Source organism: Cottoperca gobio, chromosome 11 (assembly GCF_900634415.1).
Source record: "Cottoperca gobio chromosome 11, fCotGob3.1, whole genome shotgun sequence".
In the NCBI taxonomy this organism is placed as follows: Eukaryota; Metazoa; Chordata; class Actinopteri; order Perciformes; family Bovichtidae; genus Cottoperca; species Cottoperca gobio.
This window is the reverse complement of record NC_041365.1, coordinates 10,987,809-11,004,329: the sequence shown is the minus strand read 5'-3', so window position 1 is coordinate 11,004,329 and position 16,521 is coordinate 10,987,809. Positions and strand designations below refer to the sequence as shown.

Genomic DNA, 16,521 nt, shown 5'->3' with positions numbered 1-16,521 from the left:
TACAAATAGAAATTATATATATATATAATTTCTATTTGTATTATAAATATATATAATGCTTTATAACAATTATCGTAACAGTTTAGAAATTAAGTTAAAATCCAGCAGTTGGAGAGAAACATTATCAATCATTTGAAGTCGTGTTTCTGGCCACCAGAAGAATTTAAGTCTAATATTATTTATCTTTTAGCTCTGTTTTTGGTCTCTAACAACTCTTGAGGGAAATATCTGAAATATATTGACACCACTCTCATATCTGTCCGGTAAATATGAAGCTGAAGCCGGCAGGAGGTTAGCTTAGCATAAACATGGAGAAACGGGGGAAACATCGAGGAACAGTGACATTTTTCACACCACATCGCCTCCAATAAAAACATAACTTGCAGTTTTTACACTTTGGCTTTTGTACGGATTAAACAAACAACATATAACGTAAGAAAGAAAGCAAATACGCATATTTTTTATAAGGTCAAACTATACCTGTAATGTAGCCTTTCACGTCACAGGGCACTCTAAACGTCCAACTGTGCACTGTATGCAATTTTATATATGCAATAAACTACTTAGGCATTGCATATTACTCATTGCATCATTAAACTGAGAAAACAAAGGGCAGTACACAAATCCAATACTGGAGGACATGCCACTGGAGTGTAAATGTTAAACTGAATTAGCCCTGTGTCTCCTTGCAGTGCACTAGTTAACAGTATGTGGCCATATGGGCTCTGTGTAGCATTACTGTCACCCCTCATTTATTATAGTGAGGGAAGATGGCTCCACTATGCCCCTCAAATCCTCTTAGCCAACATTTAGCTGATTGTTTTTGTTCTTCTTCCTCCATTCAGATTATCAATGTGATAAAAGCAGGAAGTTGTATATTATTAATGCAGTTCAGTCTCATGGGGGGATGGATGGACGAGAAAGGGAAACATAAATGTTTCAGCAGTGGCCACGTCTGGATGAATAATATCAAGGCGACGTTATTGAATTTAAAGGCAGAGAAAACTGAGTAAAAGAAATGAATGACGTGAGTGTGATTTAATCCCTTCAATAAATAAACTGTTACATATGAAGAGGGAGATGGAAAATTAAGAGTCGTCACCTCTTGTGATCGTAATGTAGAGGTTTGTGCTTATAAAGATGAATAATGAATCTTCAATCAAATGAAAAGTCCACAGCTATAAAGTATCGGTAGCAGCTGTCAGAAACTGAGCTTGCAGCAGAAACACATTATATTCATGTATTTTTTTTACATGTATTTCACCCCTTGCCTACTTAAATCCTACTGCAGTCCTTCATCACAGAGATCCACGATTCAGCAAAATAGTTTTAAGCAGGTTCCCCATAAACAACGTATTATACTTCAGTCTATAGAAACCACATACCGGGTTTAACAAACAAACCAGGTCTTTTGTGGACATGTGGTTTAGCTTCATGTAGTTTAAGACAGTTGTGTTAGCAGATTCCAACAGACTCGGTCCTATGTGTTCTCCAGATGGCAGCGCACACTGTCTCTTACAGATTGCATATATCTCTTAGATCCTTCATAAATTCAGATCCCCCACACCCCCATGCATCCTCTCCCACTGAACTATAGTAAATGATGATCATGGAGATTATGTATTGGTAATTCCAGCAGGTTTTTAAAAGAATGCCCATGCTGTGTGCTTAATACTCAGTGGAGGGATTATGCAGACCCCTACATGTGGTGTTGTGGCTGCATACCTCCAGTCAGACTAAACCCAATCTGTTAGAGATTTGAACTAAAGCAGAGAAGGTGCAGCAAGTACAAGGGGGTGGGTGGAAGGTGGAGGGCTGTGCCGTGATGTATCCGTGCTTTACAGTACATTCCACTTCTTCTATATCATGGGGGATCAGAGCTAAACCTCCCTTTAGAGGCAGTATTTTTATCTATGTGTATTAAAACGTTAAAAAAGAACCTTGGCTTGTGTCAAGGCTGTGCGCTTTATCATTTTTTTCCCCTAGATTCTCTTTTTTTCTACATTTTTATTTTCCCTTTGTGGTTGAGGCAAACCCAAATCCCCCTTCAGTTTCCCCTTGGATGTTGGTCCAATTAAACACACATGTGGATTTTCATATTGAAGCTCATAAAAGGTAAACACCAGCGATTTACATTACATTTACATAAGGAATGCTAAGTACCTACACATGTGAGGTGTTAATATCTCTATCAAAAGCAGATGGTCATCACTATTTATTATTCTTATCCAGGGTGTTTCATTCATTTTAAATTGTGATGTGCCAATAGGTGGCGCCCTTTGTGCAATAGAACTAAAGTCATGTCATATTCGGTGTATCAGAGGTCATGAAGGACTGAATGACACATATATTATGGCTGTTATCAGGTGAAGTTTTTATTGCATGTGTGTAAACAATAACTTCATAGTTATTACTACACATAAATTCATACATGCATATAAAAGACCATGCTTTAATGGAGAGAACAAAACTTGGCATGACATATTTTATTTTATGGGCCAACATGTGTAAGGGTTTGTGTGCTGTAATACGAGTAATTTATTATCATGGCGATCAATGACAATCAATCAGTGTGTCAATGCAAATATGGTTATGGTTAAAAACATATTTTGTCGATGATTCTAAATTCTCTATTTTAAATTGTCTCATAGCACCTTGTAAATCATACACAGTACCTTTCAAAAGCAAAGCCAGAAACTGCACTGTTAATTGGGAACATACTAACAAAGAAAGTCAGGTGAGATTCTATAAATGTAAGAAATCCATTAAAAGCAAATCTGTGAGAGTTTTAGGAGGAGAGTTTTGAAAATGATGCCAATTTTTCCAGTTTCCAATTTTCAACAGACACATTTCAGAATCTGTGCTTCCCATTATCCTATAAAGAACGGCTATTTGTATGGAAAATGGGTCCAATTATTCTCCTTTCCAAAAAAAAAAATATTCTGACCATTTCTATAGCTGCAGTGTGTTGAGATGAGGTCGGAGATATCTGGTGTTCTACTATGTCTTGCTGCACTCTAGTGGCGAAACAGTAAAGAGTCATCCTCTCAGAGAAGTAGGTAATTATGAACGGTTGAAAAAAAGGATGGAGCAGAATTCGAATTAAACAGATTAAAAGAAAGGAAGCAGAAAGTATTTTTTTAATTCAAACAATTTGTATTTATTCAGTTTTTATTTCCTTAATCCATTTTTCTTTTGCAAATATTCTGACTGCAGGTGACGTTTACATGGATTTAATCTGCTAATAGTTTCATAAGAAGCACTGCTCATTAACGTACAATCAGGCAAGGTTAAAAGAAAAAAAATAATTGTTTGTGAGAAAACAACTTTTTACCGTCAGCCAATGAATCAATGCTGTTATCAGTCAGACCACACACACACACACACACACGCACACGCACACGCACAGACATCAGACTCATGTATTTGAAATACAAAACAGCGATGCACAAACAGAACCGTGGAAACTAGTGATTAGCTGTGCAGCAGAGGTATAATTGGAGGTCCTAATTACAGTATTGCCTCATTGTTCCTCTCTATCTCTAAATTACCACATTTACATCCCAGAAAAACAACAACTTTGGTTGGGATCATAATGGGCGAATGACTGCAAAGTGTTTACCGCTAGCAAATAAATCTATGTGGATAAACACAAGTTCAGTTATAGATGCAATTAAATAGACGAGGCCATTTTTTATTTTATTTTACTCGCATATCTCTAAAACACAAAGGTTGTAAACCTTTTAACATTAAAGCCATGAAATAACAGAGTAAAAGCTTCTACAGGAAGGACGACGTTGTGTGGCGCTGTATCTACAATAGCTTTATAAATGTATGCAATATAGCCTGGCTACAAGTGCAAGCATCAAAGATATAATTACATATTAAGTGCTGGATACACCAAACACTACTTAAGCAATAACTCTTGCAAAACTGCATATAACAAAAATGTAAGAAACTTAATTACATTGCATATTTGTTGCTATAGAAACATTTTTCTTATACAAAGAAAATTAAATACAAAACAAAATCGCTGAGATGTCTAACTTTTCGCTCTAGCTGAGTAAATACTTCACAATTACCAATACATTCCAAATTACCATAAGACCTCAGATCAGCCGTCAGTTGTTATTTCAATTAGAGACACGGGCTTGGATGGTTACCCTTCTGACCGGAGTCTGATCTGCATTTCGATTGGCTACCAGCTCCTGCAGCTGCAGAGCCCCTCCACCAATAAAACAGAAAGCTGGGCACACGGGGCCGGAGCAATCCACATGACCTTCCCACAAAGGTCGCAAAGAGTGGGCATCGTAGAAGGTGACGCGACCCTTCTCAAAGTCAAGGCACACGCCGAGCCGGGGCGGCAGCGGGTAGGTGAGGCCCGTGGGTGAGGAGGAGCCGTTGCCGTTGGTGATGGGGTCTCGGATACCGTTCCCATGGCTACTGTGGTGGTGGTTGTGGTTGTAGTTGTGCTGGGGCAAGTAGATCTTGCCCATCCCCATAGTGAGGAAGCAGAAGGGTGGAGCAGAGTCCAGAGCATCCTCTGCTCCACTGTCATGACCACTGTCGGGGTCGTAGCTGGAGTGAAAGCGCAGTTTGAAAAAACGAGGATTTTGCTCTGATTAATTTTCTTTATCTAATTTTACATATAGTAACAGATGAAATATGCAGATACAACAAAGTAAAAATAGTCCAAATAAAAGTAACACTTTTAATTACAACTTCTAGACATCTGAAATGTGACAAGGAGTCACAAGCCACAGGGGTTAGGAAGCGCTGGTTTCATAACAATAATTATTGTTTTATATTGTTTAAATAACAATAATTTGTTTCACATTCTGCCCCTCCCTCCAGTCGTATTCCCACTTCCTCAAACCCATTCATTGCCATTCCTTCTCCCAGTAGTACTTATATACCGCTTCATTTCCACCAGCATGCTGCCAGATCATCAAAGTAGTCATGTGCTTTGTGCCTTTGCTTGCCAGCCTCTGTCATCTGTAATCTTTTACCTAAGACTTGTTATCTTACCGTTTTTAAACCCCCCCCTTGGAATTGCTTTCTGTTTGGACTTGCCTTTCTAGTTTTGACGTTGCCTGGCTCTTGTTTGCTTAATCTGGTAAATAGATCCCCGAGCTGCTTGCTGTACAAAAACTTGTATTTCATCCAATGTTTGCGTTCCGTAATTTGAAAAGTAACTAATATGGTGGAGGAATAGATATAACCAAACAGATCGTTTCCATTTCATATTCTAGCTACTCACCGGGGACTGGCCATGTCTTGTGGAAGGTGAAACCACTCCTGCAGTTTAGATTCCAGACCAACTCCCACCTGTAGAAAAAAAACAACACATTTGTAAAGTCCTTTCTCTGGTCATCATTTCTGATGCAATCTCATGAAAAAGAATTGTGGTCATCTGTAATCACTAAGTCCAAACGTTTCATAATACATAGTAATACAACCACAGATTTTATGTGTGTAGAATGTGTAGTATTACAATGCAGGCTGTATGTGTTGTAATGATCCTGTCAATCAAATGTGATCTAACTACAACCACACAGCCCTGATGAAGCACATCCATTTTATTCTAATTCTAATATCAAAGGATGTTTTGTTTAAAAGGCTAACAATGATTGTTGCTTCAGTCAGAAATATTGATCATAATCGAGACACAAAACCAAGCATTCCACATACTGGGCAGTATGCACTAATAGTATGTAGTATTCAGTGGTGGACAGTAACTAAGTACATTTACCTTAGTACTGTACTGTAAAGTTTTGAGGTGCAATTTCCTACATCATACTTCTACTCCATTACATTTATCTAACAGGTTTAGTAACTTAGAGGATTCAAATTCAGATTAATAATACAAGATATAATCAACAAATAATTAGTCATGTGTTATTATATATATTATATTATATAAAGGTTATTGCTCCATTGGTGAAATTCACAAGCTACCTGCCAATATATATATATATATATATATATATATATATATATATCGTAAAAAACTACTCCTCCTTTACCAGCTGCAACATTAAAGTGATGCACACATAATGCATCAATAATAATATTAATAATAATTCAATAATATAATATATATTTTTCTGAAATGCGCCTTTGTGCAGAATGAGTACTTTTACTTTTTGATACTTTTATTACATTTTGATGCTAGTACTTTTACTTAAATAACATTTTGAATGCAGATCTTTTACTAGACTTTACTAACCTTCACCAGGTAAGACCCAGGCTCTACTGAGCATGCCCAGTAGTGCCGTCCCTGCGTAATAGCCACATCCCCCACCAAGAGGTCTGAGGTCAGGTGACAGGAAGTGAGGGCTTGGTCAGCGGCCTGCAGCAGAGAGAGACCAGGGACACTGCGAGCACAGCGCTGCTCTTTACTGACCACCAGCCGGTCGGCATGGAGACCCCAGCGAGAGTCCAGGTAGAAATTGAGAACTATGAGTAGACAGGGAGAGAGGACACAGCGGAGAAAGGGAAAAGGAGGCGAAAAGCAGAAAGAGAAGGGAGGACAAAGAGACAGGTGCATTCAAAAATGACATATAGGGGTTTTAGTCGCAGCAGGACAGGTTTGGGAGGCAACAGAGGGAAAGTGGTTCAGATTTACAGTCAGAAAGCAGCAAGGAGAAGAGAAATCAGGAGAATACGAGAGAGGAGAGACCAGCGGGAGAGGAACAGAGAGCAGTCATGCACCTCCTCCCCGCAGCACTGGAAGAAAAAAAGGACACTCGTATATAAACTGATGACTCAGGGAGAAAAATACTGAAGGTATGATCACAAAGAAGCTCTGGCTGTGGGGAGTGCACATTTTTCCAAAGGAAGTACAATTCACTGAGGGAACATACGCAATAGCAGGAAGGAAAGACAGCCTACAGGGACACAAGGAATTCATCAATCACTCAACTCAACCATTTAAAGTCTCAGATCTGAATCCGATCCATGTTGTTAAGCTTCACGTCTTAACAAACTGCAAACCTCATCAGCGCTCGGACAGATCTTGTTATAGGAGGAAGAGTGGGAGGCAGAGGGGTGAGTGCATGTCTAGATGGGGGTGGAAGAACAGAGGATGGGATGAGCACAAAGAGAAAGAGGAGAATAGTATGGGGGTAAAGAGGGGTGTTCAAGAGATATGAATGCACTTCTTACGTTCCGTAGGAGGCAAGTAGTTTGGCGGCTTGGAAGGAGCGCAGAAGATGAGTGCACAGCTGTGAAAAGGAAATAATAAATGACAGAAAGAAAGTGAGGATGTGATGAAAGTGGAAGGGAATGGGCAAAAAAGACAGAGACTGAATTATTAACTGCTCATGGAAACCATCCCACATGCTTTTAAATAATAGTAGGTGTGAAGTGATGAATGGCTCCTGGGTGACAGCAACTACCGCTTGCTGTGTGGATATAATGAGATTCTTTTGTAGCTGTCATACACTTGTCACTGATTTAAGTGGCATAAGTCATTAGCCAAAAATAGTAGAATGAAGCTTGCATAGTTGAGTGGGAGAAACAAAAATAAATGTATGAAAGAGACACATTCTGGACACTTTGTGCAGGTGGGGGATGATCCTTCTGACATCCTCACGTTTACTGCTAGTTAGGTCTTATTTTCAGAGTTAACTGCTGAGATCTGGGAATGCAATGAAGTCCAATGAGGCGAGAAACGTGTGCATTCAGAGAACCGTACAAGTTTTAAATAATACCCTCAGGTTAGCAAAAGTGATTTGGAAGAAGGCAAACTGTCATCAAAACAAAGCATCTTTGTCCTACTGTACTTACCATAGCTGTCAGATGTTCTGTAAAATCAGCAACATTTTTGGTGAACTCATTTTCGGTTTGGCCTCCGAACAAGGTGCTGCAGATAATCTGTGTTGACAGTGTTTACAAAGTGTTTTTCTCTCGAGTCTTGGCCAGATCATTATGTATGTGCATTACAAACTACGCTCTACATCCAGACATAAATTGAAAATGTCTGTTACGATCACACAATGGAAATGCCGACTTTGTGCCAGTAAATTATGCCAGTGTGCAACAACAAGACTGGCACTGACACATTTTCAGTACATGAAGAACAGACATCGTCCATATTGTCCAGTTTTTTTCAACTATTTTAGCTTATTTTTATCTTCCATTTTACTCTTTTTATATATTTTGTACTTGTGTATAATTGTAGTGTTTATATCTGTCTTGTTGAAAGTTGCTATTGTTATGAGTTACCTCATGTTCATCTACCAAGGTCGGCCTCCAGAGGGAGAATGTTTTGATGAGAGGATTGCAGTTGGGGTGCATTGATTGTACATGTTTGTGATCACCACCCTCGTAAACCTCAGAAACTCTACAATCTTGGTAATGCTCCAACACACCTGACCCCTTTTTTGTGTTTTTTGTTCAAAGAGCTACTCTGTGACTTTGTAATATCGACCCGGAGTCCCACAGCATTATCCCAGCCACTGGCTGTAAACTGCATTTACTGAGTCGTAATTGTGACGCTCTTTCATGTATTGCATGTATGATTCATGATCATGAATCAAGGTGTGTTTTCCTACAATCCATGAACCATGTGTCTAAGTATAATGAAACTTTACGAGCACAGAGTTGGACACTTTTTTACACCTCTGTTGTTTGGGTGTGGTTTCCCTGTTGCAAAGTCAAAGTCACTTGTTAATGAGGAGACCGTGTTTACTCTCACCTGGTGCAGGCGGGGTGTGCAGGTACACCTCCTCGCTGTACTCCCCGTAGCCCGCCTTGTTGCAGCCTCTCACCCGCAGCACGTACACGCTGTCCATCTCCAACCTGTCAATCACAGCGCTGGTCCCACTCACTTCATCCATTCGCTGCCAGCCCCAGCGGGCGGCAGCCAATCCTCCTCTGATTCCCACCTCTAGACGCTCCTCCTGGTACCACACCCCGACGGCGATACTCGACGGAGAAGTGCCAGGCGGGGGCAGAGTCCAGGGGCAGTCGCCAGCACAGGAAGAGCTGGTCATAGGCCAGGGTATGCTGGGTATCAATCACTGGAGCCAGTGGAGCTGTGACAGAAAAGGTTTTAATGTACATGAATAACTCAAATCTAGAAGTGTAACATCCACCTTTTATTTACTACCACCTTCACTTCTATCACTGGCTAACATTCACTTTCTGTGTTTCATGGCATTTCTGCTTCATAAGACAGTATAAGGGAGATAAGAAAGTCATCAAAATGCTCCTGTCTTCTTTTTTCTCCTCCTCCTCACTCCCTTATCGTGTTCCCTTCCACTATCTCCACCCTTTCCCTTCCTTCCCCTTTTCTTCCATCACTCCCCTTCTCACCCTGGATAAAGTTCAAATCTGTCAGGAGTTTGAGTTCTTTGGAGACGTCCAGCTGGAAGTGTCTGAAGGATGGATCAGCAGCCAGAGTGAAATGCTGGAGATTCTCAATTGCTTTGCTGAACCTTGAGCAGAGGAAAACAGGGAAAACCGTGTGAGAGTGAAAGAGGAACAGTGTTTACGTGATGTCTCCATCAAGACGGGTGGGAGGGTGAGACAGACTGATGAGGGGGGAGGAGTGTATAGTCATCGTTAAAAGATAATGCTGCCGTCATTCTGTGTTTTTTTTCTTATTTTCAACAAATCACATGAAAGGACAAAAAACAACCATTGGTCTGACAATACTTTCAGACTTCCCTACTTTGTCACTCGGCCCCAAGCCGTTCAATTCTACTACAAATATATTGTTTTATTTGTAAAAACGCTACACACAGCTCAGCACTGTAGTTTTTAGCAATTGTTACTCAAACAGAAGTAAATTGTGCATTTCTTGGGGACTACTTTTAGCTGCGGGTGAATACACCTTTGGTGCACTAGGAAGTCATTATGGGACCAGGACAATGCACTCTATGTGGGATTGCATCTTAATAAAGGAACATGTCACCATGTGACTCATTGATGTGTTTTTGGACAATAATGGAGAGGTATATAAGCTACATGACTCTTTGGCTACACATTTTCAAAGGAAAAATATTCACATTCCTTCCCACAGATCCACTTGCTAAGGACTAATCAAATTCTCACTCTTGTTATGAATGCAGAAAGAACAGCATCTAATTAAAACTAAAGCCAGTTCTACTGAGAGAAGAAACATGAAGAAACCAAAAATAAACAAATAGAAAACCTGTTATGAGTCTGGCGCGCAGCTTGCACAAAGCAGGGCTGGTCTGTCTCTTTCAGCAGTTCCTGTGTAAACGCCATGAGCCCTGCGTGTTCCATCAAACCCCGTCTCTCCGCTACTTGAGCTGACAACGCCTCGCCTCGTTTCTTCCGTGCCGCCTCTAGAGCGTGGGTGAGCGAAGCGTGGCGCTCGGCCAGAGCAACCGTCAGATCCCTGATGCTCTGAGCCAGCTGCTCTCTGGCAGACACACTGTTTACCTGGTGATGAGTGAAACACAGGTGGGCAATTTCAAATATTTGGAAACACCCAGCTGATACTAGCCTTTAAGTTATGTTCAATTCAGAAAGCCTTTTATAGAAACAGTTTTACAGATTAAAATAAGGAAAACAAGACTGTGTGTGCGTGTGCATGTGGCAGTTTACAAACGAGAATGTTATAATGGATTAAAGTGTTATTGGACTCAATAACACTTGAACATAATATTCTTCATCTGCATGGACTAAATGTTAAATAAATGTGACTTTATCAGAATCTTGTTAATGTCTTCTTGAGTTTTGCAAACTTTTATAAAAAGTATTAAACGGCCTATAATGTTTTTGCAAATTGGTAAATATGGTGTTATCAATCATTTGTTAACTGTTTATACACCAGTTATGGATGATTTACAGGAGTTATAGCATAGCTGTCGATTAATACAATAATAAAGATAATATATGTGATTACAACTGCATTACAATCCTGTATATTCTGCTTTTAAATGGTTAATATTGGGATGCATGAAATGAATTGTTAACAGCAATATTTTTAGTTTTTAGTGTGAGCGCAGCTTGTAAAAACAACACTGTTGACAGGAACATCGACAGTTTTATGATGTTTAGCTGTTGACTGGTGTTCATTTTATTATCAACAAAGTATTAATCACCTCAGTCTGAGTGATGGAACTCTCCAGCTGGGTAACCTGAGACAGAACTGTGTCCTGGTTGGACAGAATGTAGTTCATCTCCTTCGTAATCTTCTCCTGTCAAATAAACAGCAGAAACACAACATACAGACAACAAACACACACCAGACAGCTTAACTGTTACACACAGCCGGACATTAACTCGTTTACTGTACTGCTCTATACGACTGTATGTTGTGCTAGTCTCAGTGAAAGCTGCTTCTTTTTAACATTTCTAAATAATGCAACTGTGTTTACTAAATATTAAAGTTCATTCACTGAGTAATTCATCTTTTAATACTAAAGAAACAAACATCAAGCATGCATACTTTTATAACGAAATTGTTATACCGTCCTTTACTAACATAACATTTTCATTTTAAACAATGTAAACTAAGGGCTGCACGATATGAGGAAAATATGCGTCAAAATCGCGATAACAATATTACTTGCAATAAAAATACTGATATTAAAGTGTTCCAATATAAACGCAGTAATGTATGAATCTCAAAGCCTTCATTTCATTCATACGAAAACTATTCTCAATCTTCCAGGTTTATTGATATGTAAACGTGTGTTTTTCAGAACTATCCTGTGTATTAAACCTTTATTTTGCCTGACATTTAGAGACGACCAGTCCATCCTATGTCAGATTCAGACTCGTACCTTCAGGGCTTGGTATGCGTGGGCCACTGGCAGGATTTTGTGTCCGGTGTGGATGCGGCGCAGTTTGCAGAGAGGGCAGAGCAGCCGCTGACAGGACCGACAATAGAACTGTAGTTTCTCCTGGTCGTGCTCCGGACAGGTCAGAACCTGAGAATGAGAGCCAAATTAAATAAACTCATTTATCTGAAGCACATTTTACCTCAAGGGAGAGGGAGTGGATCATTATGAGGATGTGTGTATATTTATGAAACATCACAGTGCCACATAGTCTGCTGATCTTTATCCAACAGCAGTCAGAAGCTCCAGAAAAACAGTTATGAAGCAAATGTAAAGGCAAGTTTTACTTCTTTATTTTAAATGCATAAACACACACATATGTCTGTTACTGTTTGTTGTTTCATCTCTTTAATTAATCAGTGAGACTCTCCACAGAACTGGAACATTTATTAAGAGCTCAATTTATGAATCACTTAGAAGTTAATTCTCTCTTGTAAATACACTTTATTATTAACTTATTACCTTTAATACTTCAGGCTTAATGGTTTATTAGAAAGTGAGATATCCATGAGTTGTTTTCATAACCTAGCAACCCGAAAACATTATGATTGGCTAATAACTAGACTATAAAGCATTAATTAAGGATGTATTGACCATTAATGAAGCCATTAGTTACGACTTATACATTTTATATAAAGAGTTGCTCCAACATTTTTTAAATGTTGTGATTTTTTAAAATAATTGGTTTAATCTCTGTAAATCCAGTATGAGGAACTTTATTATATCTTATTATAAAGATCAATAGTAATTGTGCTTTTGTACCTTTGGTCTGAAGTTGAGTGTAGGCGGGATATGTTCATGTTGTGCCCGTGGCGTCCCCCACGGGTGATACAGCTTGAAACACTCGTTACAGAAATTGGACCTGCAGTCAGCACAGCCCTTGGTGGCCTCCAGAGTTTGAGGAGGCTTACAAAACTGACACATCACAGCCACACTGCCCAGACTCACTGTGTGTCTGTACCTGGTGGGGGTGTGGTGGCAGAGCAGCAAGGGTAGGAAGAATAGAAAGATGTTGTTAGCCTTAATATGGGGCTTGTTCCATTGTGGTTGAATGACTTTTTATCAAGACGGATCTGCCAACAAACACGGCAAAATTCTACTCAAAGAAGAAGTGAAAGGTTGTGAAAACCTTTAAAATGACAGCAGAAAAGGTTTACTGTGAGAGAGTGAGCTAAGCAGTATCGGATAGGTGATAAAGTAAGCACAAAACTACTAGACTATGGAAGCACACAGTCAGCCTGGGTAGCTACAGTATGCAGTACACGCTCTGCAGGATTCTTCAACAGCTCAGTTGCTGCTGAATAATTACAATCAGAGTTGGACATGTTCCCACACCCCCTTTTTTCACACCCAAGTCATCACTGTGTGTGCATTTGGCCTCAAACATAATGTGTGCGGGTGTGTGTGTGTGCACGTAGTACGTACCTCTCCACTATGCGCTCCAAGGTGAGATTGCGCAGACAATCAGTAAGGCCCTTCTCTCCAAGCTCCACATCTTGGCCGCAGGGGATACAGGGGAACATCATCACCAGGGGTGGGCCCTCCTTACGCCTCCGCCCTGGATACGTCCCATATCCTGGAGACCGGGGCATGGATGGCGAAGGCGGGTGGGGACCTCAAACCAAGAAGGAAAGACAGTTATGAGCAGAGGGCATGAGGAGGATCTCTTCTCCCAACTTAAATATTGCATATTGATCTGACAGTGGAGTCAAGGGAAGGTTTAGGTGTATGGCAGATGAAGAAGTATGTCAAACCTGCCCGCAGCACGCGGTCAATAGGACGCTGCTCTGCTTTAGGTGTAGGCCTTCGCGCCTGCCGGGGTGAGCGGGTGTTGGGGGTGGAGGCCGGGGAGTTTGGCTCTGGGGGAAGATCTGGAGGCGGGTAGCCGTTTGCCACCAAGACCTCTGAGGCACACATGAGGCAGACGCTGTGCTGGCATGGCAGGACCACGGGCTGTTTGACTATGTCCTTACACACAGTGCAATGCAACTCATGCTCCAGGCTCTTCATGTTAGACTGTCAGAGGCAAAGTAGGGGGAGGGGTTATGATCTGCGTAAGAGCAAGTAACACACAGAGAGGAACAAGCGTGCACATTTATTCTTTAAGGGGATTGAAGAAATGTAAAACTTGCATTTGAAGTTTTTGAATACGAATGCTGATACAATACTTGAGTTTAGTTTTCTGATAGCAAAACAAGACAAAAATAAATATAAACTTTTTCTTTTTTAAAACCTTCATATTTAACAAAAGTAGCCAAAGCTTTCAAACTGAAAATGGTGTCTTAACACACACATTTTGCGACATTTTGATTTAAATCAGAAACTATCTGATAACAGAATAAGGAAATGATTAGGATCAGGTATTCAGAGCCAGTTTTCTGTACTATGGACACACTTCAGACGGTAGCATCATAGGAGATAAAGAGACTGAATTGAGAGAGAAACAGGGTAATGTGAAAAGATGTCCAAGACATGTGCCATAGGGCATCATTCATATTAAATATGGATAAAGACCATTATTGCCATTAATTATTCAACCACTGCACAGTGTGCATCCCTTAAATTGAAGCCCTGCATATGAACACGAGCTCTTTAGTCTCTTTAATCAGTTTCACCACATAATCTACAGATTATTTGTTTCCTTGTATTTAGAGGAGTGCTACACAAGTATACTTCTCTGCTGAACCAGCACCTTCATTGTAAGCACATGGGCCAGAGCTGCGGATGGTGGGGGTGTGAGAAGCTGCACCTCTGAAGCAGTTAGCGTGTCATAGTCCTGCTGCTCAAGGACATGGATTTGACAGAAAAGGACACACTGGCTGTTGCAGAAACCTGCACAGATTTCACAGCTACAGTCCAACCACAACACTACCCTGCCTCAATGAGATAATCAAAGGGACCTGTTCCTTTACACTGGTATGTGTGATAATTGCTCAGTCTGTGTGTTCAGTCAGTATGTGTTTATGCAGCACACAGAAGGAGTATATTAAAATTTTTGGTCATTTTGCTATAGAATGGCCTGCTCTCTTCTGCTTCATGGATGCCTTTGACACACAACCTCAACCTAAAACTGTTGCAGGGCAAGCGGGCAGTACATCTACATCACTGACACTGTGAGTTAACTTCAAAAGCAGGTCAAGATAAGACTGCTGCATAGGGGCTTTGGGGATTTTGTCACCGTGGTGTGATGAGATGCAGCATCAGGACAGTTTAGCACACCAGAAACCACTGTTAAAATCACTGATTCTGGGGATGTGGATGCAGAATCAGTAGGGATTATATACAAGGGATCAGTACATTCCTGCATGTCCACTTAATTGTAATAAGAACTCACGCAGTGTTAATGCAGCTGGATGAAGATTCACACATACAAGATGATTGATAAAAGCAATATAGTCAAATTAAATAACATAGCTACAGACACGTTTGCAGATGAGACAGAATTAGGCTGCCGCTGGGGGAAAGAAATAGTAGACCCATACCGAAAATTACATTGGATTAATTGGATTAATCTAAATAACCTACTTTCTCCATCAGCCCACCTCAGTCTCTCTGTGTCATTCTCCAATGTCAACTCCGGCCTGCCTTTCTCTCATCCACGAGCAATTTAGCCTGTCGCATTTTCAGGCTATTGCCATTCCAGCTTGTTATTTACACCACGACAGCCTGTGGGCCTGTTGTGTCCATCTTAAATGGATAGTGCGCATTGCTAAGGATGTGCCCGGCGTGGTGAAGGCGTAAAACAGGCGATGCGACAGCGCATCCTTACCTTCACCTGGAATCTAGGCGCCATGGCAGTAGACTACGTGTATTTTTCCAGCATCAAGGGAGCGATGTCTCTTCAAAAGAGGGGAGGGGCATTACATCGCGAGGAATGAGCCCTCCGCGCCGGTAAGATGGGGTCTGGAGGAAAGACTGGTGGCTGATTCGACAGCAGCAAAAGATGCTGCATGTTATTTCCTGAACTGTTGTAACGTGCTAGGCTCAGTGCGCAAACATCTAGTCAGCACAGCATGGCCTATTGTAACTGTCTCCGCAAAAGTGTGTGTTTTAACCGTATATTGGCCGATACTACCAGCTGCACCCACACACACTTGTCACTCCCTTGCCTCAGCAGCAACCGAAAGTCCTGCATCCCGTCTCCATGGAAACCACCATCCCGTGAAGCCCCCAAAAATAAATGTGTAATTTCAGGCTGCCCCCACAGTGTTTTGACATTTGATAATGTTAGAAACACCCTCGTGTCTAATTAAAGAAAGAGCATTGTTTTCTTCCATTTCTGAGGAGGACATTTAGCGCTGCTGTTTTACCGAGGCATGTTAGGACCTCCATTAACAGCATCAAGAATACATAACGAACGATTTTCTACAGCAAGGATCTTAATATGGCAAATGTTTCTGATTATTTTAGCATGTATTTCATTGCAGCTCAACAGCCTTTAATATGGCTGGAAAAAAAGATATGAAGGCCTATTTTACAGAAATGGTCCGCAGGTGAAACATGAAGATGTACAAGCCGTTAATTCAGTTCTCCATTTAAAAATACATTTATTTGATATGAAAATGCATCCAGTGACAACACAAGCACAGACATATACTCACACTGATACGAACCAATGCTTCCATCGTTGATGTGGCTGTTTTTAAATCCATCTCTGCCATTTTAAGAAAATAGCTACCTCCTGATTTCATCATCTGGA

At 40.6% G+C, this 16,521-nt stretch overlaps 1 protein-coding gene across 1 annotated transcript; it reads right to left on the bottom strand.

The window, feature by feature from the left end:
• Window positions 1–3,116: 3,116 nt before the first annotated feature.
• Window positions 3,117–15,680, bottom strand: LOC115015967 (tripartite motif-containing protein 46-like). Its single transcript, XM_029443628.1, is given in 13 exon segments — window positions 3,117–4,578; window positions 5,261–5,328; window positions 6,230–6,459; window positions 8,702–8,888; window positions 8,890–9,041; window positions 9,322–9,443; window positions 10,163–10,416; window positions 11,082–11,177; window positions 11,766–11,912; window positions 12,585–12,783; window positions 13,248–13,437; window positions 13,577–13,838; window positions 15,592–15,680. Coding segments are annotated over 13 exon segments (2,376 nt in total). The 5' UTR covers window positions 15,616–15,680; the 3' UTR covers window positions 3,117–4,133.
• Window positions 15,681–16,521: the final 841 nt, after the last annotated feature.